We start from the raw sequence: 27,850 nt of genomic DNA, 5'->3' as shown, positions 1-27,850 counted from the left end.
CCATCCTCCATTCCGTTGGATCCCCAGGGTACATTTGGTCATTGGACCGGACTGCAAATAATTCTTCCCTATAAGTGGGTCAGAGCCCGGCCATTCTGTGACAGTGTGGCACTGGGTTTTCTTGCCAGAGAACTGGCCATAATGCCACAATGAGACCTTGGCAGAAAGCCCAGTGTGGCCATGAGACGCTGGAAATAATTGAACGGAGACCCACTTAGATACTAAAAGACAGACCCAGTAAGAAAGAGAACAAACTGGTTAGCATTTTTGCTGCTTGCAATGAATATAGAAATCCTTTGATTTTATTGTCATAGCACCCGATTACATTTCTAAAGCATTAGATACACAAATTGTTTTTTCTATCTATAGTGGGAACTGAAAATGTATCAATAATTATTAACATTTGGTCTCAAACTATAGCTAGCCACTACTGAGTTCATTTATTTAAACTTGCAAACATATTAGAAATTCTAACCTGTTGCATTTTATTTTAATCTTTACTTAATGTTTAATGCTTGAAAATAATTCTAATAAAATAAATGCAAAACATAATTTTCATAATACACGATTCAAACGTTTGTGATCAGTAAGATAATTTATTACTTTTATTAAGTGACAATAAAGACAATTATGCAACAAAATATTTCTATTTCAAAGAAATGCTGTTCTTTTGAACTTTCGTTTTATTCAAGAATACAATTTGTTTTTCTAATTTTCAAAAAAATATCAAAATACTCTTAGCAAAATTGATAATAAAAAGGTTTCTTCAGCAGCAAATCAGAATTATTTCTGGAGTAATGATGCTGTAAATTCAGCTTTGAATCACTGGAATAAATTACATTTTACAATATATTCAACTAAAAAAATGTTTTTTAAATTAACTAAATTTAAAAAAATAATTATAGATGATTTAAAATTGGACTCAAATTTACGTGCATTTGAAAACCATGACAGGGACTAAACAGATCATTTTTAAATGAAATCTTTTATTGTTTAATGCACTGCCTCACACATACACTGGATTCCTTTGTGATGTGCAATATGGGACAATTACTATGAGAATGTGATGGCGAATGGCTGCGACTAGATTTGCCGAGTAGTAATCTCAAGTTTAGAGTCGAGCAGAAACACTTCCACATCTGTAAGCACAGAATCAGATGTGTGTAACTCTGAGCCGTTTCTTTATGCCACGACAGAAAGAAACATCTCCACACCCGACCTCATTCCTGTGTGTTCAGCACAGCATATAAAGGCAACTATACGAATACAAAAATAAAATCAAATAAAAGCAACCATTTGCCAGACTTCCTGCTCATACACAGATAACACAATACATTAAATCACAAAGTTACACCGCAAAAAAAAAAAAAAAAACTGGTGGGGGAAAGCCACGTTAGAAAGAACAAATCATCAAAAAGAAGTGTACACCCAATACCCTGAATCCTTCGTGACCCTAGGAACCGAGGGTAAACGCTAGACGGTGTTCACCGCTGCAGTCAAACACACACATCCACGTGGCAGTGCAACCCCATGACCGTAGCGAAAATACGGAAATAAAAAGTCATCCAAAAACATTGTTCTAAACATTTCAATTTATGGGTTTGTTTTTGACGTATATGCACATGAATGTTTGTTCTCTCTCAAAACATATACACTCGATTCATCGGCAGATATGCCTGGTTATAGCGCACCAGGGGCACTTAAACGGAGTTATTTCACCCTGTAGCTTTTAATCCTCCCGTGTCGGGGTCGAGGACGCGCCGTTTTTCGTTTAAAGCCCCTGTGCATCTGACTTCTCTTTTCTCCGAACACTTCCTGCACCCTCCCTTCCTTACAAACCTTCATCTTTTCCCCTGGAGACACAGATACAGATAAAGTTGGAGAGAGAGAGAGTGAGAGATTGAGAGAGAGGGGGAGTGAGTGTGCGATCAGCTGAACGCCGAGCCGACCCCTTGCGTCCCACGTCGTCTCTCAGCCCATCTCTTTCCACTGCCGGTAAAACTCGGTGATGTTCTTCAGCTCCATGCCTGCCGCTGCCACCGCCTGGACAGACACCTACAGCCAGACCAACAGAAAAACTGTGTAAACACCAGTACATCATAGAAACGGACATTACGACCAAAACCCCAACGGGTTTTACGGAGAAACATCTGGATAATTCTACTCGGTTGGGGAGTTACTAATGGCTCTTTCAGACTGCACGATTTTCAAAGTAGTCAGGTCGCTGCTCTTTTCACACTGCATGACTATCTTGGCCAGCATTCAGTCGCTGCTGTGTTCACACTGGACGATGGATCGGCGACAGAAGGTTTCACACTGCATGACTTTAGAAAAATCGCCGACAGACTCTGTCTAGCACGCTGCACGCAAACTACATTTCACAACAAACACGCGTGAGATGTGAAAAGGAAACAACGCGCGACACCACACATGCAAGACCGGAGTTCTCACGTGAGATTTTTTTTTTCGACCCGGTTGTGGTACAGCTGGTGAAACAGACACGAGTGCTCCTGCCAAATTTCGACTAATTTTTCTTCCATTTATTGTGTCCAAATAGACAGAGAAGAAGCTTTTTTTGTTGAAACAATGCCATATCATGTTGATATGTGATCTATAACTCCTCCCCGAACTCCCTGCTGCTCTGTATCTTGCTCTCTCACTGGCTGCCGGTGATCGCCGATGTAGTTTTCAGTCAAAACACTTTTCACACAGCAGGATTTTGAATCGCCGACAGGTCCAGATATTTAGCATGCCAAATATCTCACGGGCGTCGGCGACTCGTCGGTGATTCTCTCAGTTCGCGTCTTTGTTCATTCACACTGCATGATTGTCACTCGCGTGAACGAGCGCCGATTTGCCTGTGATTTCGGGCATTTGTCGGCGATTTCTCAAAACCTGTCGGCGAGCCAAAATCGTGGCTAAAATCATGCAGTCTGAACTCGGCATAAGTAAAAGATGTGATGCTACAAAATAGCATAGCTTTTCTAATTAAGATATTAGAGAATAGATACATGTACGAAATAACACGTAATATTCGAGAAAATTATTGCAGTCTAATTAAAAATATTGATTTAATTTGAATTAATAATAAAAAAAATGGTTTAAATGAATGAGTCACTTATAAAGACTTGTTTCATTACCAGATGAATCAGCATTGTAACCTCTCAATCGGGTCATGGGGTCTATACGATCCCAATTGACTTTTACTTAATAAAAAAAAAGGTTCCCTTTATCTCAGTGGAATAAGATGTTGTGACTTTTCATACATTATCTATCTATACACACACACACACACACACACACACACACACACACAAAAACTGGGCTTGATTCGGTTGTTCTGAAGGTATGTAAAAAAAAAAAATGTTTACACTTCTGGTCTTCAAGGTCAATATGACCCCACATTGAAATGAATGAGATATATAAAAAAAAACGAAATATATTTTCTTTATGTACAATTGTACGGCAAAAAAAAAAAAAAAAAATCCTGCATTAATCTTAAATAAATTTATTTAAAAATTAAATAAATTACACATAAATGCAGGCCTAGTACTAGAGCATAAATGCAATGCATCATAAAAAAATTATATTTCATATGCAAGCTAATGGTGTAGTTGAGGAATTGTGTGGTATATGGATACAAAAGCACTTTATATCTCCAAAAACACAACATAAATGAATAGATGAGAAGTAAACAAAAAAAAAAGAATATATTATTTGTATGATTAAAAATGTGTATTTTTTGTACAATTACTCAATCAATTGTTGGGGTCGTATAGACCCCGAAGCCCAAAAGTGTAAACAGGAAACGAAGACCATTTGTAGGGTTAAATGGATCTCTAGAATGAATGTTTTGATGACAAATGCATTTTTTAACAGTCGCTTGTCGTCACCTACAGGTGTGACAATGTAAATGATACAATCATTTGAAGCATCAAGTTACTTTTAAAAGGTGATTTGATCATTTTTTTTTACTATAAGCTTTTATCCCAGTACTTCTGTGGTTATTTGAATTACTACATCACAGAAATAATGATACTGTGGTTGAAAAGTTGTTTCATATGTGACCCTGCAGTCATATGGGTACATTTTGGCTGAGAGTTACATTTTTTGAAAATCTGAAATCTAAGGGTGCAATAAAATCGAAATTGTGAGAAAATCGCCTTTAAAGTTTATGTTCATTTATGTTTGTGTTTGTGCTGCATCCACCCACAAAAACAAATGTTTTATTTATTTACAGTAGGAAATTTACTAAATATCCGCATGGAACAATCTTTACTTAATATCCTAATGATTTTCGGCATAAAAGAAAAATCGATCATTTTGACCCATATAATGTATTGTTGGCTATTGCCACAACTGCTCTCTCTGGCTCAGTGGCAGCACCAAAGCAGATTGATACTTTTCGTGTGATCAATGCTTTAATAGACACAGTTATTGTTGTCATTTAAAGAATAAGATCACGTGGGTGTTCGAATCGAGTTAATCTTTAAATGATTAATCGTGGAGTTCTCATACTGTTATACATTTTTGGTCATACTGCCAACCAATACCACTATAAAAGCCTATTTAGAGTCTTCTAACGCACAACTGACCTTCATGGAAGCTGATCTTTCAGTCAGCTCCTCCAATGAGTGTCCTGTCAAAATGGTCACCATGCCAGCGGTGTCTTCATCTCCACTGCTCTGAGATCCCGTCAGCTGACGACAGCTGTCCACCATCTTATACAGGTGCCTGCCAACAGGAACAATCAATGCAGCGATGCAGTCTGCAGAAAACCCTACAGGGCTTTAAAGGGGTGGTGAAATATGATTTAACTTAAGTAAGTGTGACCTGTTGCTGTTTGAGCATAAACAACAGTATCAAAGTTACAACGCTCAAAGTTCAAAGCAAAGGAAGATATTTGCTTTTAAAGAAAAGGACTGCAACAAACAGCTGGTAGGGACTACACGACATTCCTCCTGGGTTAGTGACATCACCAACCCTAAAATGTGCATAAACCCCGCCCCCGGGGACACGCAGTCCATGTTAAGAGGAAGAGCTGTTGTATAAGAGTACATGTGTGAGTCTGCTCAAACTTTAGCATCCATCTTTTCACATGCAATAGAAAATAACTCTGTCTGCATCTCACAACAGTTCCTATATGAGCGATTTATAGATTACATGACAGAATATCCTAATTGAAGATAGTTAACTCCACATCAGCAACATAAATTCATCAACTAAACATTCAGAGACGTCCTGTTGTATTCTACATGTTGTCACTTCTTCTTGAGCATCTCCATCTTTGACTGACTCCGTTAAACGTTAAGGGAGAACAGTTTGTCATTTTAGTGTGTCTGCTTGAGGAAATCGCAGCTGCTAACACACACAAGCTCTTGAAGCCCCGCCCTCTGCAGCAGCTCATTTGCATTTAAAGGGGCAGGCAAAACTTTAACATGCTATATAAAAATCTCTGTGGGATACTTTGTGCTAAAACTTCACACACACACTCTGGGAGACTTAATTTACATCTTGTGAAAATGGCATTTTACCACCCCTTTAAAATCCCTTTGCTCTGAAACAAGAAGTGAAAATGATAGGGCTTACCATGCTTCTATGTCCTGTCGCTTTAATTTGTCCCTCTCAAAGCTTCTTCCCGACTCTTTTTGACAGCGGATGTACCTGTTTCATAATAAGTACGAGTAAATGCTCAGGCATGACACATTAAATCATTGACTTTGACTGTTTAATGGTGCCGTTAGAATCGGGCGTCATGCTCTACAGTTCTGCAGTCTGGAACAAACAGAGCCACAATCCTAGTGTGCGCTGAGCTCAAGATGTACCTGTTCCCTTTCCGAAACTCTGTCTCAAGGAAGCGGATGCCATCTCTCGCTCCAGAGTTCTCTTTCTTCAGCATATCCAGACCATCAATCACTGCAAGAGATCAGAAATATATATTGAATGATCTTCCCTGGCGGCTAGCACCTTCTGAGCAAAATGCCCATTTAAGATTACTTTTCATTACATATGAGGTGCCAAACTGGAGATGTTTCGATCTTAAATTATTCAAAGTGTAGTAATAAAAAAAAAAAAACGAGTGTAAAAACTGTTAGGCTATTAAAAATATTTGCACATAAAATCAGAGGGCTGCCAAGGCTCCAACTCTTTTTTTTTTTTACCAATGAATCTCCATTTACATGTAATTTCCCATTTCTAGAAAGAATAAGGATTGTTTAAAATCATTTGGAGTCATGTTAATGAATCATTCAGAACGCTTTGAAAGAATGTTTTGCCCATTTCAGGCTTAAAGGGTTAGTTCACCCAAAAATGAAAATTCTGTCAGTATTTACTCACCCTCATGTTGTTCCAACCCTGTAAGACCTTCGTTCATCTTCACAACACAAATTAAGATATTTAAGATATTAAGATCGCTCCTGCATACTAGTCCATAGGCTTCTTGAGGGACTGGCTCTTGCTGGCATCGAAAAGTCATTAAAGACATCGTTAAAATAGTCCAAGTGACTACAGGGGCTCAATCTTAAGTTTATCAAACGACGAGAACACTTTTGTGCGCAAAAAAACAACAAAAATAACGACTTTATTTCAACTATTTACTTCCTTCTCCATGAGCCTGTAACTCAGTTAACGTAGTGTGATTGCGTAGAGCTACGTCACACGTAGGCTCACTATTGGCCGACGCTGGTCATGTGTGTGTGATGCGTGTGACGTACAATAACAGAAGCTTACGCTATTAAACTAGTAACCTGACTCACCCAGAGGGAGAAATAAACGAATAGATGAAATAAAGTCGTTATTTTTGTTGTTTTTTTGCGCACAAAAGTGTTCTCGTCGTTTGATAAACTTAAGATTGAGCCCCTGTAGTCACTTGGACTATTTTAACGATGTCTTTAATGACTTTTCGATGCCAGCAAGAGCCAGTCCCTCAAGAAGCCTATGGACTGTATGCAGGAGCGATCTTAATATCTTAAATATCTTAATTTGTGTTGCGAAGATGAACGAAGGTCTTACGGGGTTGGAACAACATGAGGGTGAGTAAATACTGACAGAATTTTCATTTTTGGGTGAACTAACCCTTTAACTATGATTTACAGTCTAGTTTGTGCAGTTATTTTAGCAACGTTTATATACTGTTACAGAATTTTTATTAATAAACATGAATAAGCTTTATATTTTTATTGTTTCTTTTTAGTTTTCATTGCAATTTAAGTTTCAGTAATTTTGTCATTTTTAAAAATATTTTTATATTGCGGCAGTGGCTCAGTGGTTCATGTAGTTTGTCTACAAACCGGAAGGTTTGTCTCGTCTTGTTGTGAGCACAACCATGTGCCCTTCTGTTTAGGTATGTTTTGTCAGTTTGGTGCAAGCACATGGCTTCCTGCATGTTTCCTTGTGCCATGTGCTCGTCTATTGTGTAGCACTACCCATCTTGTTATCGGTTTATTGGTTAGTGTTTGCTCCTGATTTAATCATTTGCCCCACCTTTTTACCTGCCTTGCTGTTTCCCTATTTCTTCTCCTTGTGTTTGCCGTCCTGGATCATCATTGTTGGTCATGGCATGTCCTTGTATATTGCCAAATCGTCAAAGTCAAGTCTGTTCGGTTCAGTTTTTCCCCCTCGGGGTAGTTTTTGTTTTATTTTATTATTTAATAAAGAAATTAAACCCTAACCTGCATTTGAGTCCTCGCTCCTACCACCATTGTGACACTTATTTTGAGGACAGAACCACCCGATCGAGAGCTGGATGAAACATATGAGCACCCATCTGTTTTCAATGTAGCTAACTTCATGTCATCTACGCACTTATTAAACTTTGACAGGTGAGGCAATGTTAAAAGATGGTCACCGCGACATTGTAACATGATGTGCTTTTTGAAACAATTTTAATAGCTTCTTTAACGTTAGATTATCAACTCTGAAAATATAATAATTGTACTAGAAATACCGGAGAACGAAAATGTAAAGTATACGCTACGAGTCGGACGAGACAGCGTTATTTTGGCTTCATTTAAATAACCGAAAATGATTTTTTATAGTTTTAGTTAGCAAAGTAATTGATTGAATTCATTTCCATGACATTTCCAGGCTCTCCTGAAATGTCCAGATTTGGACTCGTGGACTGACCTGTGCGAGGGATGATGATGATGAAGCAGCCGCTGGCAGCCAGCTGTCTGAGCAGCCCCAGGTGCTGGCAGAGAACAGCGGTATCTGGCACCAGATAAGGAGACATGGAGGACTGGGCTTTGGGTTGCTGCAGACTGCCCTCCAGCTGAGAGACCTCCAACTGCAGAGAGAGAGACAGACAAGGAAATGGTTCATTACTTCTACAATTCATTGAGTCCATTTGGATAAATGCTGTGAAGACGACGTGCATCAATGAAAGTTAAAAATAAACCCAACAGCTGGTCTGACCTGTAGCCGCAGCTGGGCCATATCTCTCATGAGCCGGTTTCTGCGAGCTTCCTCCTCCGCCTGCGGATGAGATGAGGCAAGGTCAATATCACGTCTGTGTAACCTCAAAACATTACTCAGATTTGACCCTTAGTAAACACAAGGTGTGAATAAGCAGCTAAATATATTTTTGCGCTTAACCCTTATGCTGCATTAGGGACATTTTTGGTCTTTTGCAGTTTAATTTCTTTGACCATTTTTGCTGTTTTAATGCAAATGGTATGAAATTTGGCAAAATTGTGACTTTTTGGATACATGTAAAAAATGTGATCCCATTTTGCAAAATATGTATAACACACACTGTGTAGATCAAATAGTAACACTCAGCACCATAAAGACCAAAAATGGCCCATTGAAACCCATTAAAACGTTGTTTAAATCTGAGGCTGTCAGTAATACATGAAACATGATTTTTGCACAAACATCCTTTCATTTTGAAGCAAAAGCATTATATTTGCATTATATAGTGTATTCCACCAGGTGACGTCACTACATATTTATTCCCTATGGGTGGAAATGCACCTTATTTTAGGCAATAGGCAATGTTTAATAGGGGGCCATTTTTGGTCTCTAACGCGCTAAGTGGGATTTTTTGCAAAGTGGGACTGTGATAATCCAAATCTAAAGTTTTCTCTTTGCATTTAGTTTATTGAAAATAATTGATTTTTTGTGTTTTTTCTTCTTATACAAATCGATGGTTTCGCAAACAAAACTGGTAATTAAAGGGTTAAAATCCTGAAATTGAATACGTTTTTGGTAGTTATGATGAGGACTGATGCTGGTTAAAAGATTTAACTTGGTAAAAGTGGAAAATAATAATAATATATAATATTTTAGGCAATGTTTAATATGTGGCCATTTTTGGTCCTTAATGCACTCAACGGTGTTAAAAATCTAATGCAGCACAAGGGTTAAAGAGGAAGAGAATTACATTTAATAGACTGGAAAACACAAACTCAAAAAGAGTGGTGATTTGTCCATGTTTCTTTTCTTTTTTCTTTTTTTTTAAGAATAACCTTAAAGTGCACTTAAAGAGATTAATGGTTAAACCACAGATGAATATGACCTTACAATTCTGGGAAGTAAAATACAAAAAAAGGCACACATTTCAACTTCAATATTGTAAGAGTGAGGGAAAATATAAGGACAGAGAGATAAGCATTACATTTAAACTACAAGCATTGGATCTTTTGTCAATTTTAAGATGGTTTTGGAGATTGCATTTATTTGCATAACATGCCCTTATTGTGCCAATGAAGTTGAGTCATGCTCCTGCTTCAGATTTATGTTATACCATGCATATTTCTTGTTTTCAGTTTCTTGTGTACACTAGCATTCAAAACACTTGGCACTGACAGCACAGGTTGATCCTTAAAAAAGGGACATTTTTGAAATATTTGCAATATTATTGTCTGTGACCATAAATGACTTACTTGAATTTTTTAATTACGTTAGAATTATTGCACTCGATCACACAAGCCACAAATCAATAGTAGGTCAGCTCATATGCGTGGTTTGCCAGATTGTAAAGATTAAGAAAAACACCTGGCAGAAAATGTATCTTTTTAAGAGGAAAGTTCTGATTGGGGGATTTAAGCTCATGATCAGTAGCGGCTCGTGACCCTAAATTTAGGTAGGGCAGAATCTGGGTCTTAGCGCTTGTTTATGATAACATGCATAGGATGATGCGTTTACACTTTTTCCTTTTTCTTTAGTGTGTTATGTAGCTGATTGTAAGTTACAAAGCTCAAAGTCTCCTATAAAAAACACCTAGATTGAATTCTCCCATGCAGACCTATGTCACTCTGTGGAAATATTTGCATAATGCCACCCAAATGCCTACTCAAAGAAAGAAGGCGTGACTTCAGTGGTCAGTAGTGTTGTCACAACCATGTTGTGGAGATACTGTGTGTTTCTATATGAAAGCAAAAGCTGCACTTTATTCGGCCTTCTGGAAGTGGAGGTAATTAGGAATCAGTGGTTAAGATTTATTTACAACACGGTTCCAGGACAGTACAACTCAAATGTTCATGTGTGTGAAGTGCATTTTACGTCTGATATCAGATCCATTTTGCCAATCGGAAAACAACAGATCAGAACACAGAGAGATGACTGAAGGAACAAATAAATAAAGCTGGAATTGAATTCAAGCTTACAAACCTAAACCAACAGAAGAGTCTTCTTAAAATACAGCAGGACTCTCAAACTCTGAGCTTGGGTTAACAGCAGGGACAGAGAGTTCACGCTGACTGCAGTGGTCATGATTTGGTGGCGTCTTAAGAGAGAGACCCGCGCTGTTGACTACAGCCTTATTCCATGAATGCCTGGCAGTCTATGACATGCTTTTCATTCGCAGACCCTGAAGGTTTTAATGAAATTGTACCAGAAAGGGCCGCCTCTTCACCGGCACAGCAAGGTGGCACTTCAAGCATCATTTGTTCTACCCGTAAGGGCTGCATGGTTGCTTGGCAACATACGGCTCTCAAGCAAAAGCTCACAAATGTGGCGAGGTTTTATGAAAAAGCCTCGTTTTCTTTACCGCAGACATGTCTGTGTAGACCCTATCATTTAGAGGCACTTTCCATGACTATTTTGGCATGTTTTTAAATGCTACAGCTACACCAAATCACGAGCCAATGCACCGAATACACAAAAGAAATCAGCAGATTTACTGTTTTCTGAGAAAATAGTTTCTAGTGCAAACTGAAGCAAATCTATTATTGTTAAACTAATACTTTGGTTTGTTTATTTCATACATTACAATTAAATGTCATGTCTTTTACCATGCGGAACTGGGCCTTGGCCTGCTGAATCAGATTCTCCTGCTCTGATTGGCTGATGCTGGTGAAGATGCCCGCCTCTGGGTTGAAGTGTAACACGTTGCCTTGGAGACTTGTGAGGAAGTGACCAAAGCTGCGAATGCAGCACACGCGCACCACACACTGGACAGCACAGAGAAAACAAGACATAAATGAAGAACATGAGAGAAAGCAAAACACAATTGCACTTGGGTAATTTAATGAAATCCTCTGCTCACTAATTAGCTGGAAGCAGCTACTTGATTTTCCCTGAACAATACATTATAACACTCAAGCTGGGATGAGTGAGAATCCTAAGAAATGTAATGATTCCAACTGTTTTTAATAGTACTTTTGAAAGCACTAAATAATTCATCCCAATATATATCATTATTTGGTGCATTCAAAAGCACTACTAAAACATTTGGAATCATTACATTTATTATCAATGTTGGAAACAGTTGTGCAGCTTAATATTTTATTTATAATCAATTATACTTTTTTCATGATTCTTTGATGAATAAGAAGTTGAAAAAGAACAGCATTTATTTAAAAAAGAAATATTTTGTAACAATATACACAACCATTCAAAAGTTTGGGGTCAGTAATTATTTTCTTTCTTTTACTGAAAGAAATGAATACTTTTGTTTAAAAAGCATTTGTTAAATGTATTAAATAATCATATTTTAAATAAATGTAGCTCTTTTTAACTTTATATTAATAAATAAATCCTGAAAAAAGTATCACAGGTTTCAAAAAAATATTAGGCTTCACAACTGTTTCCAACACTGATAATAAATCAGCATATTAGAATGATTTCTGAATGATCATGTTACAATGACAGGAGTAATGGCTGATGAAAATTCAGCTTTGCATCAAATAAATAAATTATACTTTAAAGTGTATATATAAATAGAACCATTATTTTAAATTGTAATAATATTACTGTTTTTTTCCATTTTTTTTTATGCAGCTATATATTTATATGAGAGTTCAGATGCAAAAGCCTCTAAATGCCATTTGAAATTTTCTTCTTTAATGATAATTTTTATCAAACTTGTATATTTAAGTTCAGTAATTTCACTTAAATGGCAATGATAATTACCTATTAATTGTTATTTAAGTGAAATTACTAAACTTAAATATACAAGTTTGATAAAAAAATCATCATTAAAGAAGAAAATTTCAAATGGCATTTAGAGGCTTTTGCATCTGAACTCTTCATATATACATTTAAATGTCAGCTTGATGAGCATAAGAGAATAGTAATCTTAAACATTATATATATATATATACACACACACACACATACATATATACACACACACACACACAAATATATATATATATATATATATATATATATATATTACATATAAACTTCCTTTCAAAAGTTTTGGTTCAGTAATATGCTTTCTAAATATGTCTTTTATGCTCACCAAGGCTGCATTTATTTTTTACACTTTATTATGAAGTCCTAGGAAAAGATTCAAATGTTTTAAAGTAAAATAAATGTTTAAAGTAAAAAAAGTAGGGTGGTGGTGATGGCGCAGTGGATAAGACACATGCCTTTGGTGTGAGAGTCCCAGGTTCGAATCCACTATGAGACACCAATGTGTCCCTGAGCAAGACACTTAACCCTAATGTTGCTCCAGAGGCGTGCGACCTCTGACATATATAGCAATTGTAAGTCGCTTTGGATAAAAGCATCAGCTAAATTAATAAATGTAAATGTAAAATAAAGGAAAAAATCTAGTATTTAAAAAACAAAGCAGTAACCTGGTAAAACCAGTTTTCCAAATTTTAACAAATTAACACATGGAAAAATTTAAATCTTAAATGAAATATATGATTTGATTATATGAAGAATGCCACAATTTTTATTGATGACACAAACAAATTGTAAAAATCAATTCCAAATGACATAAAGAGATAAGTGTGATGTTACCTCATCCAGAGGGGTAAGTGGGGGTCTCTGGCTAGTGAAGTCCAGGCGTCGATGGGCTACGCTGAGGGCAGGAAGGTGGCGGAGGGCCAGATCCTCGGGCAACAGCAGTGTCTGGACCAAACCAGGCTGCTCACACTCACTCAGGAGTTCTGTTACATCCTTATTCAGACCTAAATCTGCAACAGAACGAGAGGAAAAGATTGCGTTATGAGGGAAATTAAAGGATATTTCTAATTCAATAAAAAAAAAATTATAATAATAACAATGACTTCTCTCACCAGTTTCTAATATCTTGCTGCCCTCAGGAAGTAGATTAAGCAGCACTGAAAGTCTGTTCCACAAGCTCTGAGAACTCTGTTTGAGACCAAAAGCCAACATAAGTAAGTAAGTAAGTAAAAGTTTATTTATATAGCACCTTTCACAGCTATAGGGCCACAAAGTGCTTTACAACAAAAACAATTTATATCATAAAATACACACAATAAAAACATAGACAGTACATGATCATATCAACCCACAGGTAGCTAATTGAAAGCCTGAACAAATAAATGTGTCTTAAGTCTGCAGTAAAACACATCAACAGAATCAGAGGAGCGCATAGACGGTGGAAGGTCATTCCACAACCTGGGGGCAACTGCCTGAAAAGATCGGTCACCTCTAGTTCGGTAGCGAGTGCGTGGAACCGTCAGCAGGTTCTGATCCACAGACCTCAGAGCACGTACAGGTATACCAAAGTGTAGCGAAGCAACAACACCAACAAAAAAACTATAGTGTGGTTTTCTCAAGAAAAATGCAGAATTTTCAGATGTACCTGAGCACACATGAGGATGATATCAGTGTTCGTCCTCAGCCAATCCAAAAAGACCTTCACCACCTGGATGAGACCCTGATTGGTCAGAATCTCCAGTCGCTCAGAAAGGGTTTTCTCACTGGGAAGAGACTGGTTGCTGTGAACACTGCCCTCAGAATCAGAGTCAGGATCTGTAAACAGCAAATCAAATAATCGTAGTTTTTTGTTTGGACTAAAATCTGCACTTCCTTAAGAAAATAATAGTGCTTCAAAGACAGGGTAACATCATAGCGTTAAAGGGGCTTTAAGCATTTTTACTGATAATGTGTGAATAGCTTGTAACAAAACTTTAAAAAAGAGACTTTGCTGACTGTCTATGAAAGCCTGTAGACTGATTGGACCTGAAGGACTTTGGTTATATGTAAATGAAGTGTAACATCAGAGTTTCAAACTTCAAGTTTCTTAAACAAGTACTACTACTACTTTTCAACAGTTTGGTGTCAGAAAGATTTTATGAAGTAAATAGTTTCATAATATTAGAAAAGATTTCTTAAAAAAAAAAAAAATGCGGTTCTTTTGAACTTTCTATTCACCAAAGAATCCTGATCGTTTCCATAAAACATATTAGGCAGTGCAACTTTTTCCAACATTGATAATAAAATATCTAGTATATAATATTAATCTTAATAATAAAAAAAAAATCTTAAGCACCAAATCAACATATTAGAATGATTTCTGAAGTTAAAGTTAAAACAGAAAAGTTATTTTAAATTGTAATAATATTTCACAATATTAACGTTTTTTAATGTATCTTCTAAATAAATACAGTTTTGGTGAGAACAAGAGACTTCTTACCAAGCTCAAAAGTGTAATGTATGAAGAGTTCAGATGCAAAAGCCTCTAAATGCCATTTGAAATTTTCTTCTTTAATGATGATTTTTATCAAACTTGTATATTTAAGTTCAGTAATTTCACTTAAATAACAATTAATAGGTAATTATCATTGCCATTTAAGTGAAATCACTGAACTTAAATATACAAGCTTGATAAAAATGATCATTCTAGAAGAAAATTTCAAATGGCACAGGCTTTTGCATCTGAACTCTTCGTATATAAAAAAAGTTAAATTAATTGCAAAAAACTAAAATGACTTCTCTGTATGCAATATACCTTTGTCGTTGGTTCCATTAGGGATCTCTGGACTCATGTGCTTCTGTGTTTCCCCAGTAGGAGGTGTGGCTTCTTGTATTGGGGCGGGGTTTGAGTCTGGGGTGGGGTTAGTGGGAGCCGCAGGGCGGAGCAGAACATTGCTAAAGGTGGGGGCGAGCCGGAAGCAGCGTTTTGCCTGGAAGAGCTGAGAGGACATGGCCTGCAGGTTACTGCTGATGCTGGCATCATTAGACACTAAAGGGCCGTTTGTTACTGGAGGGGTCGAGTTTTCCTCTCTAGATGGTTGCGGCTGCTCGTTTTCCTCTTGTTGCTGTTGTTGTGGCGCATTCTCTGCATCCTCCATGTCTTCCAAGTCCGAACGAGATTCCTGACTGTTCATGTCGGAATCCGTCTCGACGTCAAAAGCAGTGCCGCCCTCCTCCTCCTCTGAACCACTTTCGAAGCTGCCATCCTCCGCCAGTGGTCCCTTCCGTCCTTCCCTTCCTAAAGTGTTTATCTGGACCCTAGTTGCTCCCAGACCGTCGACCGGACCACCGCCTTCCTCGTCCTCTTCTTCGTCACTCTCAAATCCCTCGCTCAGGTCGCTCTCGTCCTCCTTGTGAGCGCAGCGTCTGCGGCGAAGCATGGAGAGCCGTGAGAACTTCCGCTTCTGTTTTTGCTTCTCCTCAGCTGATCTCTTCTTCTCCAGGCTTTTCTTCATCCCCACTGTACTTCCGTTCCCCTTAGTCACATCTTCCTCATTCCCCTTGTCCTCCTCTTCATCATCCTCCTCTTCCAGCGAGCCGTTCTGCAGGGTCTTCTCCTCTGAGAGGGCAGCACCACTGTGGTCTCTGACATCAGCGTCATCTACGAACAAATGCATCACATTGGGAAGGGTAGTTTTAACACATAACAAGAAAAAAGGTTACACTTTATTTCATTCTACTAACTATAAGTAACTTTTCAACGACATGTCAACTAACTGTCATTAGAGTATTAGTAGGCTGTAGTTAGGTTAGGGTTCAGGTTAGGAGAACAATTTGACTTGTAGTTGCTAAGTTACTTATAGTCAGTTGAATGTCTTTTGGGGGAACAACAAAATAAAGTGTTAGCAGATATTAAGCAGACAGTCTACTCATACTCTAATGATAGTTAGTTGACATGTAGCGGCAAAGTTACTTATAATTAGTTGAATGTCTAAAGTGGACTATCAAAATAAAGTGTTACCAGAAAAAAATAAAAATAAATCTTTTCCAAACCCTAGAGAGCTGCCTAACTAGACAGCAATTTAAGGCATCATAGGTCAGGGTTTCTGCAGGTATCTTCAAATGAAATTTAATGCCTTTTTAATGCCTTTTTAATGCCATTTAAAAAAAAATAATGCCATACACGACCCATGACTAACCACGGATATATATATATATATATATATATATATATATATATTAGGGGTGTAACGGTACACAAAAATCACGGTTCGGTACGTACCTCGGTTTTAAAGTCACGGTTCGGTACATTTTCGATACAGCAAAAAGAAAGAAATGCCAGAGAAATTTACTATTTGTTTAAAGAAAAAATATTTTTAAATAAGTGTGAGTTTTCCTAGATCTTGAAACTTTCAGGTTTATAAATGGGGGTCATCTTTGAAGGATGAACAAATAATGTTTTGGTCATCACGTTAAAAATAACATTTAAATATATATTTATTTATATAATATTTGAATTTTGAAGTGCTGGAAAAAGATGTGTGAAGTACTTGAAAGCATTTCACCATTCTAGCCAAACTGGTTCCAGTTAGTGTTACTATATTAAATCCATGGTGAATGTTGCTGGTCTGTGGACGTAAAGTACTAGTTCATTCACGGCACAATGTTTCTCCTGGTTTCCATGACAGCGCTGTTTGATCTAATAGAGATCTACGGTTAATAACGGAGAAATGTGAACGCTTCTCACTAGATCTCGCAGCGATGTTATTACCTCAGTGGCGAATTCAAATGTTTTCTTTACCGGATCTCTTAGCGCTGTGAAGTAACAGTGTTGCTTGATCGAGATCGGCTCGCGCTGCATAGATGTTGCTGGTCCGAACTGATAAACGATCCGTGAAGCACATAACGAGTAGCGCAGTTTCGTTCTGCTTTCATTACGCTTGCCATTTGATGTTGCGCAACGTTGTGTTGGCCGCGTCAGCACGAATTTTGCTGGCAGGAAAAATGGTCCAAGCAATCGTTCTGTTTGTATGCGTACCGAACCGGAAGCTTAAAATACAAATTATTAATTATGAAGGCTATATTCAAATAAATTTGTATAAAATTCTCTTCAAAACTATAAAAAAATTTAATGCCTGTAAGAATCAAATTTAATGCTTTTTAATGCCTTTTAAGGCCTTAATTTTCGCAAAATCCATTTAATGACTTTTAATGCTTTTTAATGCCCCGCGGAAACCCTGTAGGTGCTTTATTACAAAAAATTTGAGCCAGACCGATATTATCGGCCGATATTAGGGATTTTTCAAACTATCTGTATCGGCAGTTATAATTGCCGATAAATGAATATTTCAAAAATAAAATAAAAACGGACGAAACACGCTTAAATCATCATCTCTCCTTGGCATGTTATATTGAAAATGTATGTTTTACAATTTGCAGTATGACGTTATCTATTGCTAAATTATGGCTCATCATATACTAGCTAACCACAAAGCTAGCTAATGCCACTATCATCAGTGGAAGACCGCTAACGTTAACATTAATGAGCTTGGAAACCACAATGAACTTTTTCTGCCTAAATAAAGTAATGATTATTGCATTTATAATTAGCATATCTCTAGTTACAGTCCCTGCATTGTAAAATGTAAGTTAGACTTGTGAGGAGTGAACATTTAGACATAGAGAAAAAGTATCAAACGTAACTGATGATTGAAAATGGTTTGATGTAGCTTGATGGAAAGAATTTAAAAAGTGCAAGTAAAGGGATAAGCACGCTTACATTGTAATTATAAGGTAGCTTATAAGGCAATGTAGGGACTAATTATTATTTTATTTATCAGAACTTTAATATATTTTGATGATGAAAGAAACAAGTTTATTTTTAAAATGCTTTATTATACTATTTTAGTTAAAACTCATAAATAACTACAAATAACTAAGTTAGGGAAAACTGTTAATGTTTTGTTGCGCGTTTCTGGAAAAAATAAATAAAATACCGGCCGATATATCGGAATATCAGATTTTAAAACCCAAAAATATTTGTATCGGTCTTCAAAATCCTTTATCGGTAAAAATCGGTTAAAAAATAGATGTCAAAATTATGGTGCTTTCTAAGATACCTACTTTTCACTAAAATCTAAGGCAGCACTGCATAATTTCTTCTGGCAGATTGGGAAAGTACCCAAAATTACCTTACAATCAGAAAGACTAAAGCACATAGAAGCAAAGAAGTACCCGTACCAGTGTTATCAGTGCGCAGGGGTGGGACGTCACTCTCTCCCTCCTCCAGTTCAGCTTGCAGTCGAATGTTGACATGATTGACCAAATGGGAGAACAGAGCCAATGTGAAAGCGATGGAGGCGCTGTACTGCTTTGAAGCTAGAATTGAATCACAGTTGACAGATGAGTTTGTACTTCATTTGCGAGAAACAACTATGGTTGGAATGCTTCCAACGTGCCCTAACAGCCATTAAATCAAGAGTTTATATATGTATATTTGGGCTGTGCAAAAGTTAATTGTGATTAATCGCATGCAAAATAAAAGTCTGTGTTTACATAATATATTTGTGTGTGCTGTATATAATTATTTTGTATATATAAATACCTATGCATGCATGTATATATTTAAGAATTATTTGCGCTTAAATTCTGTATATATTTATAAATACATAATCTATATTATATAAATATAAATATTTTATATATGAATAACACATTTTCTTAAATATATACATGCATGTGTGTGTATTTATATATACAAAATAATTATATACAGAACACAAATATATTATGTAAACACTGACTTTTATTGTGGATGCGATTAATCACAATTAATTTTTGCACAGCCCTAATATATATATATATATATATATACATATATACTGACTTTTCAAAGGATGGAAATCACAATTCTACAGTTGCCTGATAATTCTTCAGAACCAAAGAAACTTGAAATGTTATATATTATTTAAAACTGAAAATATAAACACTAAAATCAAACTTAAAAGATTAATAAATATTATAAAAGTATATAAATAACAACACCCATGTAAAATATAAATATGCAGTAAATGACAGTTGACAACAGGAAAAAAACATCTCATGGCATGTGGTGACTGGTTTGGACAAAAAGATTTTATCGATTTTAATGTTGTGGTAAAGCTGCAGTAATCCCAGGAAATTGTGCTTTTTGCATGATGTATCAGAATAGGCCCGAAGCAACAAACATCTGCCATTTCACTAAATAAAAATAAATAGGTTGAAGCCAGAACTATTTTTAGGTAAGTGAAGCAGTATCGGTCTGAGATAAAATGAGCAGCAGATGTCGAACATCATGATCAGTCCTTTCAGTCCCTACTTACCCCCTCTCTTCAGGCTGTGCACCACCATAAGGCAAGTCACCACCATCTTGAATATGAGGCTGTCGGGAAGCACAGAACAGAGCGAGTCGTGCTCTTCCTCCTCCTCGCTGGCTGACTGGCTGCCGTGAGCAGGAAGGGGCAGGTAGAACAGCACCAGGTTAAAGTCTTCCAGCACGGACTGGCACAGTGACGTCAGCTCCGTCTCCATTAGACTGAAGAGGTGACAGGTTATTAGTAAACTTGATTTGATTCTCATCTCAAATCATACACTTTCAGGAAAAGGATAGGGATTTTATAAACTTAAACGGGTTGATGCCCTCACCTGTTCTTGGGCTGCAACAGGCTCTGCAAATACATGAAGCTCACCAGAAGTCTTTTGATGTCTTTTGACCTGAAGCAAGAATAAACAAATTATTGTGACTGCTGCTTGCCAATACTAGTCTCCACTAGGGTTGGGTATCGAGAATCGAGTATCGATTGGAACCGGGACTAACTTTTCGTTTTTCCCGGAATTGTTCAAAAGTTAAAATTTCGATTCCTAGTTTCGATATTCACAGTCCGCCGAGCGGAAGAAGAAACCGCTGAACAACACCAACGAAGAAGCGTCTACCGGAAGTGTTGGCATAACCACGCGAGTCGAACATGAGTAGCTTACGTTGGCAGTCCAAAGTGTGGCTTCACTTTTCTAAAAATAACGAAATCGCGGCAAAATGCAAAATTTGAGACAAAAGGAGTATTTGTGACAGAAGGAGTATTTCCTTCAGAAAGACCGTTGGTTAGCATGGTTAGCTAAACTTTTTTGACCCTGCCTCTTAAAAGAATCGGAATTGAGAATCGTTAGGAACCGGAATCGAAACAAGGAATCGGAATCGTTCAAATTCAAACGATACCCAACCCTAGTCTCCACCAAGTTATGCTGCGTTCACGTGCTATGGAAAATAGGATATTTTCCACTTGTGAACTGGTATTTACCAGTGTGTTGCGTTCAAGTGCTTTTGTTGTCGTAATGTGGTAAAAAGATGGAGATCCAGACCTGTTATTTAGCTAAAACTATTTTAGATTGCTTAAGTCATCTGCGACAGCAAGAAAATGATTTATCAAAACTCAAAAGGTAAATAATATGCTAATATATTTTCTAGATCATGAATAGTATATATTTTTACCATTCACGACTCTCGCGGTGCTCTCCGCCATTTTGAAAAGTTCAAAGGTTATCTCATCTCGGCAACTCATCCATCAAAATATTCTACGAGTTGCCCAGTGGAAAATTTTGTGTGGTTTCCAGAGCCGGTTTCAGTTGCTACCCAGGAGTGCGTTTCTTTCAAGAAAGCATCGTTAGCCAACTAATGAGTTCTGTCGTTATCAGCAAAGTTCAACAAATCGGTGTTTCCTGAAACCACAGATCCAACAAACCATTGCAAACAGCATCGTTGCTCGAGCTGTGGTTAGAAGCATAGTTTCCAATTTAATTCAGAAGTGAATTAAATTGACCCTCCCCATGTTCCATGTGATTGGCTGTACGAGTCACACTTTCAGGTTAATCAGTAATCACTAACTCTGGATCAAACCTGAGTTGACAGAGAACGTTTATACTGAGCATTCTGAACCAGGATGTATTTGAATGGTTTAGTCAACTCTAAACCTACTTTGAAACTCATGCAAGCTTCACGCAACAGGCCACAGGTCATTGCTGAGAGCTTTATATAGCATTGTTAGGTGGTTGTTTACTGATCTTTCCCCCAAGTCTCTATTCTGGCCTCTAGATATGGATCAGAAGAGTCAATATTAATTCATTCATTAACTAAAATAATGCACAGTCTTACTGTACATCACTACACGCTCCACAGTTCTCAAACAGCCTAACCAAACTTCCAAAGGGGCCTACAGAACGACTTAAAATTATCTTAATAAATAATCAGCGATTAAATCGCTTACAGACTTAGTTTTGCACATTATTTCAGTCTTAAACATGTTATTTTACATACCATTCTTGATAAGATCCATAATAAACTTTAAAATAAGTTTCGCCTCTTTAAATTAAACTTCAATAGGAAAAAAACATTGACACTCCCAGTTTCTGGTAATAGAAAATAGTTTAAAAACAAGCAGCTTTGTCATAATTACAGCACAAATACTGTTAGAAATATTATAACACATATGAGGGGCCTTTGAATATTGTGTTGAACAATGGGAGGCAAGTCAAAGAGTTTGAGAACCACTGATTTGTATTACAGGAACACACTTAACGCATTTTTCAGAAACACTCCTACATCCTGTCTTTTATATGTATATAAAAGAGAGGGAACACACCTCTGGCGTGATGGTGAAAGTTTCTTCATCTCTTGTTTCTTCACCTGGTGGTACATCTTGGCTGCCTTGTCAAACAGACGTTTTAAATTCCCATAAGCGCCATCGAAGGGTGTCTCTGACTGAATACTGTTCAACAAGAAAAACCAGTTTGTCATGTTCATGCAGAGTTATCAGATTCTTGAAACGCTAATCATATCAAACCACAATTTAAAAGGGAAAAAAGGGATGTCCTTCACATCCCTCTTTATTATTACTGTGCTGTTGCTGCTATAGTCATGTTTTAATTTATATGCATTAACATGATTCTGTTCTCTGAAGTCTTACCAGCGCAAGTAGTAGTAAGTAGCCTCCACATTATAAAATTTACTTCCAGCAAGCGTACCCAACTGATTAAATGGCATGCCTGTAAAAGACAACAATTGCATTTCCCCAATGCAATAACGTGAAATTCAAATAAAATGAAATAATAACAATGAATACCATTAAATGTGAATTAAAATTCACTGTTTAACAGAGAAAAATCATAAAAAGCATGCTCTCCTGTGCCAGGAAAATGTGTTGTTGAGAGGACTCGCTCACCGGCGTGAGGTGCGACAGACAGGGCCTGGTGATAAAAGCGCTCCGCCAGCTGCTCCGCTTCCACTCCCGCCAGTTCGTTTTGGTACCGCGCTTCATAAACATCAAACATGAACATGAGATCGCACTGCAAGACAGAGCTTTCCAAGGCTGATTTTATTAAATATCAAGTGAGAACACACTTACCGAGATCTCCCAAGTACACGAGGCATCTGTGACAAGCCATCTGGGCCCACTCCATCTCTTTAGGGGTGGCTGAGACTGGTTTCTTACGACCTGTGGTCATTGAGCACAGAAAGGTTCATTCAGCAAACGCTAACACTGGGTAGTATGACAGGTTACAATGCGAGATATGATAGATTTTGCTCCACAGTATTCTCAAACTTTTCCATCACTTCAAGTGTGATGACTAAATAATATTTATTTCATCATTCTTAAAGGGATAGTTCACCTAAACATTCTGTCATCATTTACTCACCCTCAAGTTGTTCCAAACCTGTATATATTTCTTTGTTCACCTGAACACAGGAAGATATTTTGAAGGAAGTTTGTAACACCATTGACTTTCATAGTAGGAAAAAAAAATACTATGGAAATCAATGATATATACTTTATTGTCCCCGAAGGGAAATTTGTTGTGGACACTGTCCATTCCGTATCTTTACAAGACAGCAAAAAAAAGACAATTCACAGCAAAAAAGAAAACACAAACAGATATTGCACACTCTCTATATGGCCCTACATATTACATACTCCATAGAACACATAAGAATTACAGTTAACATATTGCACTCTCCCTTAGGCTCATTTACAAAAAATACGTAGTTGGCATACTACGCACCCTATAGTACTGTATTGCACAATCCATCTGGCCTGCAGAATATACAATGGTGCCCCAGAACTGTTCAATTTCCCGCATTCTTCAAAATATATTCCTTTGTGTTTAACAGAACAACACAAGGCTGAGTAAATGATGACACAATTTTCATTTTGGGTAAATTTTTCCATTTCCAGCCAATTATATGTTTAAGAGCTGATAACTACAGAAATGAAAAATTCCAAACCTCTCTGAAGATTTTTCAGATCACATTGAACAAGTGATTCATACAGCATATGTTATTTTCAGCATTATATATGCCATATGGTACGATAATGCCATATAAAAATATTTTTTATTGGTTATCTTGAAGTGATAACATGCACTTCCATGATGAGAAGAAACCTAAAACGCTTTATAACCTTTATATATTCACCTCTGACACATCAGTTTGATACTGTAAATGTGGCTTGATGTTGCACGATCACAAACAGCAAAGCACGGTCTGAGATGATCGTTTGCTCCTTTATCTATTGCTGGTTGGACTGGCACACATTCATTCATTTAATGAAGTCAAAAAAAGGCTCACTTACGGTAAAGACAAACAGTTGAGTAATGAAAATGAGCAATCATGCCATAAAAACGATTATTATTATTTTATTTATTTTTTTAAAATTCTTAATTTTATATTATAGAAAACCCTATAAAGAGAATAATGTACATTCACTAAAAATCAAATTATTTTCCCAGACATGGAAATGAAAATGTTTGACTTCCCTGATATTTTCAAGTTCTCCACAATTGGGGAAAACCTAGACATATTTACATATTTAACATAAAGGCTAATAAAATGATGATGTTGGGTTCCCAAAACTTTTGACAAGTACATTTCCATAACTTTTTTTTTAGTTATTACTTCATAGAGATAACACTCACAACGAGGAATTACTAGCCAATTAAATAAAATTCACAATTATGAAGTTAAGAGAGAGAAAGAGTGAAGAAAAATCACATTCACAATAGAAATATTTATTACAATATTATTTTTTTAAATACATCAAGGAATTTCAAATATATTTAAGACTTATTTTACATTCGATATTCCTTGATATACCCCAGTTTTCTGCCTTTAATATGCATCTGGAAACATGTCTCACCGATGAGTGGGTCGGTGACGTGTGTCCAGTCGATGCAGTCCTGTAACTCCAGCTGATAGTGTGACTGGATATAGAGCAGCAGGTGTTGAAAGAAGCCCACCCCAGCGATCAGATGAGTCCTGTAGGCACACTCCAGAGCACTGCGGCTGTGAATATGCTGCAAACACAGTCAGGATTTCAGCCTGATGGCCAATGCAACAGCAAAAAAAAAACACAACTACTTTTAAATAAGGAGACATGTGCAGTGTTACGCAACAGTACCTTCTTATTGGTCTTGATGACCTGAATGACCTCATAATAGACTTTCCTCCATAGCAGCTCTTCTGCCTTGCGTCCATAGTCCACAGGATGCAGGAACATCAGCTTTACACAAAGTTCTCGCAATCTGGTTAAAAAAAATAATAATAATATATTAAAATTTTAAGAAGCGCTGTAAAGTAAGTATATGGGAATGTTGATGAGTTATTAAGAGCTAATGTAACTGCTTCCTAACCAGGTGATGCAATAAAAGCTCTCTCTTCCATGTAAACACAAGATAATCTGAACGATTATTGCAGATAGAGTAAACTTGTGCTTACTTGTTCCTCAAGCTGATATTCTCAGGTTTGAAGACCTCCCTATACGATGACTTGCCGCTGATTATAATATCCAACTTGTGCACCGTTTCCACCACAGCCCTTCATGAAAACAGACAAGAAATGATGAACACTGTTATATACTGTACACCACAAACTCACAATATAATAAATCCCATTCAACACTTTCAAAAAAATAAAATAATAATAATAATAAAAAAATCCATAATTTATAATAATTTTATATTATCTATATTTATTAATAATTTATGATTGAGTTAAATCTATTGGGTTGAAATTCAAACAAATCAGTAATGGTTTGCATTATATGGCATCATTTTCCATGTGTTTTTTTTTTTCTTTCACAAAGATGTATTATAGCAAATAAAAACCTAACTTGTTTATTTACTAAAGATAAAATGTTTATTTTATCGTCATGGGACCATAAAATTGAATTTTACCAATGTAAAAAAACTGTTGCTTTTCAAATAATCTTTTTGACAATAAAAATGTATTATAAAAAAACCTGGTCTAAAATATATATTTCAAGTCCAATTTTCTTCCCCTTAACGTAAATGTAACTTAACACCAGAGCAATGTTTTTGATTTATTTTTTAATGGTTAAGGTGTAAACACAGGCATTTGATTTGAGCTTAAAGATTCATTTCATTCCTACTGAATCATATATGATACATGCATTTCTAAAAATGACCAAAACCCGTTGTACACATTCCACTACATGCCTGTCGTCCGATTGATAAAGTTAATAAATTTTTAGTAAATAAAGGACTTTTAGTATAATTGCATAAATGTCCATCTTCAGGACATCATAATAATCTGACTTTTTGTTGTGAAATATTTAAAGATTTGTATAAAGTAAATAAGAATGTTTTATATTGTTAGTAATATTTCAAGATGAATATTTACTGAACTGAAGCAACTTGGGTTTAATTGATTATCCATACAGGATTTTTTTTTAAAGAAAAGTTTTAGAAAATGTTTTGTTAAAATTTTATGCATCAATTATGATACATCAGGATTTTGAGATGTAGAGTGACAAGACAGATTTTACAGTCCTTTTTATAAGTAGTCTGTTATAAAAATAAAAAAAAAGGTCAGAATTTCATCTTTGGCCAGCAATAAACTGTTCCATTAAAAAAAATGGCTTTACAATGCATGGCTAACAACCATTGCATAGTTTATATGTTTTAACTATTCAACCTTCAATTCTCATGTAATTCAGACCTATCATTTTAATTACTCATATCTGTAATTTTATAGGAAATAAAAAGAGTATCCATGGACATAAATCATTAAGTAAATTTAGATTTAAAAGCTATAATTTCATGCCACACATGACAAAAAATACAAGATTTCCAGATGAGACATAATGGGGATGAGAATGACTATACGGCCTCTGTGGTATGGACTATAGTGTCATGTGTCTCATTTAGCATTTTAGCATTATCAATATATTTTCAAACACTTCTGAGCCCCCAAAAACATCAAATACATAACAAGAATTACTGAGATTTCCTGACAGTACCGGCCTGCTGTCAACGCTCTTACCTGTACAGCCGTTTAATATGAAGCACTTTGGCCTCTGGCTCGCTGTCCTGACCCGGTCCGCTCATCCTAGCAGTGATAGTGCGGCTGCTGGAGTCTGTTTTCGTGGATCTTGTTCTGGTTCTGATTCGTTCAGCTCTAGTTTAGCGCGCGGCTAACGTTAGCAGGTTAGCTAACTCACCTATTTCCCTCAAATTACAACTTAAACACAAACGCTGTCGTTCCTGACCTCCCCCGTCACCGGCCGCGATACCCATCCGTTCGGAAGCCGGTGTGTGTGCTGGTGTCGGTTCGGGTCAGCTGTCACATTTTGAAGGGGTTATGTTTGTGTTGTTGCTGCTCATCATTTCGAGTGTCGCTTCGCGAGCGGCCATTTTTTCCCCTCCCACCGCACACAGTTCAGCGATCGCTGCAAGTATCGCGATAGTTGCAAGTAGCGCTCGGCTCTGCAGGCGAGATGATCAGCCACTGGTGTAACGGTTCCTTACAATGACCATTAGTGGTCAGAAAAATATTATGATAGCCAGAATTCCTCCCAAACTACTATAGTTATTGTTTATACTGTAAAATTAAGCTTTAAGAAGCTTGCAGACGTTTTTTTATGTGTGGTAAAAAAAAAAACAGCTTAGGCTACCACCGTTTTTTTTTTTTTTGTCAGAAATATGTTCTGTACTTTGTTTCTCTGCATCTTTTCTCAGTGGCTAAATCAATTGATCACCCAGAGATAAATCACCATAGCCTACATTTAATATTTTTGCATATTTAATTTTTTACAATTTACAATAAATAATGGCATTGTGTGAAAGTAGACTGTGATTAATTAAGATTTGTATGAATGGAAGGGTTAGGCCTTTAATTAGGCCTTTTAATTAGACCCTTTTAAGTTACAAACATTAGGCTATTTTAGAGTTCTGTTGACATAATGATGTAGATCATTACATTAACTTAATGTCGTATGTAATTTAAACAAAAATTTCTGTGTTAATTGGCTTGTTTTTTAATTAGGTTGTGGTAACTTAATGAAATTGTCTTGATAACTTCGGAAATTAGGCAGTGAATTTCTAGTTCCCCGCATGCATTACAGACTGAATAAGTGTTGAATAAATGTTAAAATTACGTGTTAATTGGTTTGTTTTTAGTGAAGGG

General features: G+C 36.6%; 1 protein-coding gene across 1 annotated transcript; it reads right to left on the bottom strand.

The window, feature by feature from the left end:
* Positions 1-966: 966 nt before the first annotated feature.
* On the bottom strand, positions 967-27,115 carry smg5 (SMG5 nonsense mediated mRNA decay factor). Its single transcript, XM_039684892.2, has 22 exons — positions 26,708-27,115; positions 25,142-25,240; positions 24,825-24,948; positions 24,564-24,720; positions 22,776-22,865; positions 22,593-22,682; positions 22,338-22,416; positions 22,014-22,139; positions 20,026-20,094; positions 19,704-19,915; positions 18,583-18,720; positions 15,158-16,003; positions 14,009-14,178; positions 13,476-13,551; positions 13,198-13,373; positions 11,235-11,393; positions 8,413-8,472; positions 8,125-8,284; positions 5,826-5,916; positions 5,590-5,664; positions 4,596-4,734; positions 967-2,055 (listed from the first exon to the last, which is right to left on the bottom strand). Exons 1-22 carry the CDS (start codon positions 26,770-26,772, stop codon positions 1,972-1,974), a joined length of 3,285 nt encoding a protein of 1,094 aa, XP_039540826.2. The 5' UTR covers positions 26,773-27,115; the 3' UTR covers positions 967-1,971.
* Between the last annotated feature and the right edge of the window lie 735 nt (positions 27,116-27,850).

The sequence above is a fragment of the Pimephales promelas genome, chromosome 12 (assembly GCF_988280905.1).
Source record: "Pimephales promelas chromosome 12, fPimPro1.hap1.1, whole genome shotgun sequence".
Lineage (NCBI taxonomy): Eukaryota > Metazoa > Chordata > Actinopteri > Cypriniformes > Leuciscidae > Pimephales > Pimephales promelas.
Note: the sequence above shows the minus strand (reverse complement) of the source record. Positions and strands in the feature narration are given on the sequence as shown.

What these genes read in the sequence shown, in the direction of transcription:
- smg5 (XM_039684892.2), bottom strand. Translation starts at nt 26,772, where the DNA reads ATGAGCGGACCGGGTCAGGACAGCGAGCCAGAGGCCAAAGTGCTTCAT. An exon ending in CGTCACCGACCCACTCATCG is followed by an intron (nt 22,866 to 24,563) that starts GTGAGACATGTT and finishes CAATGACCACAG; the next exon opens with GTCGTAAGAAACCAGTCTCA. An exon ending in CCAAGGCCCAGTTCCGCATG is followed by an intron (nt 8,473 to 11,234) that starts GTAAAAGACATG and finishes TCTCATCCGCAG; the next exon opens with GCGGAGGAGGAAGCTCGCAG.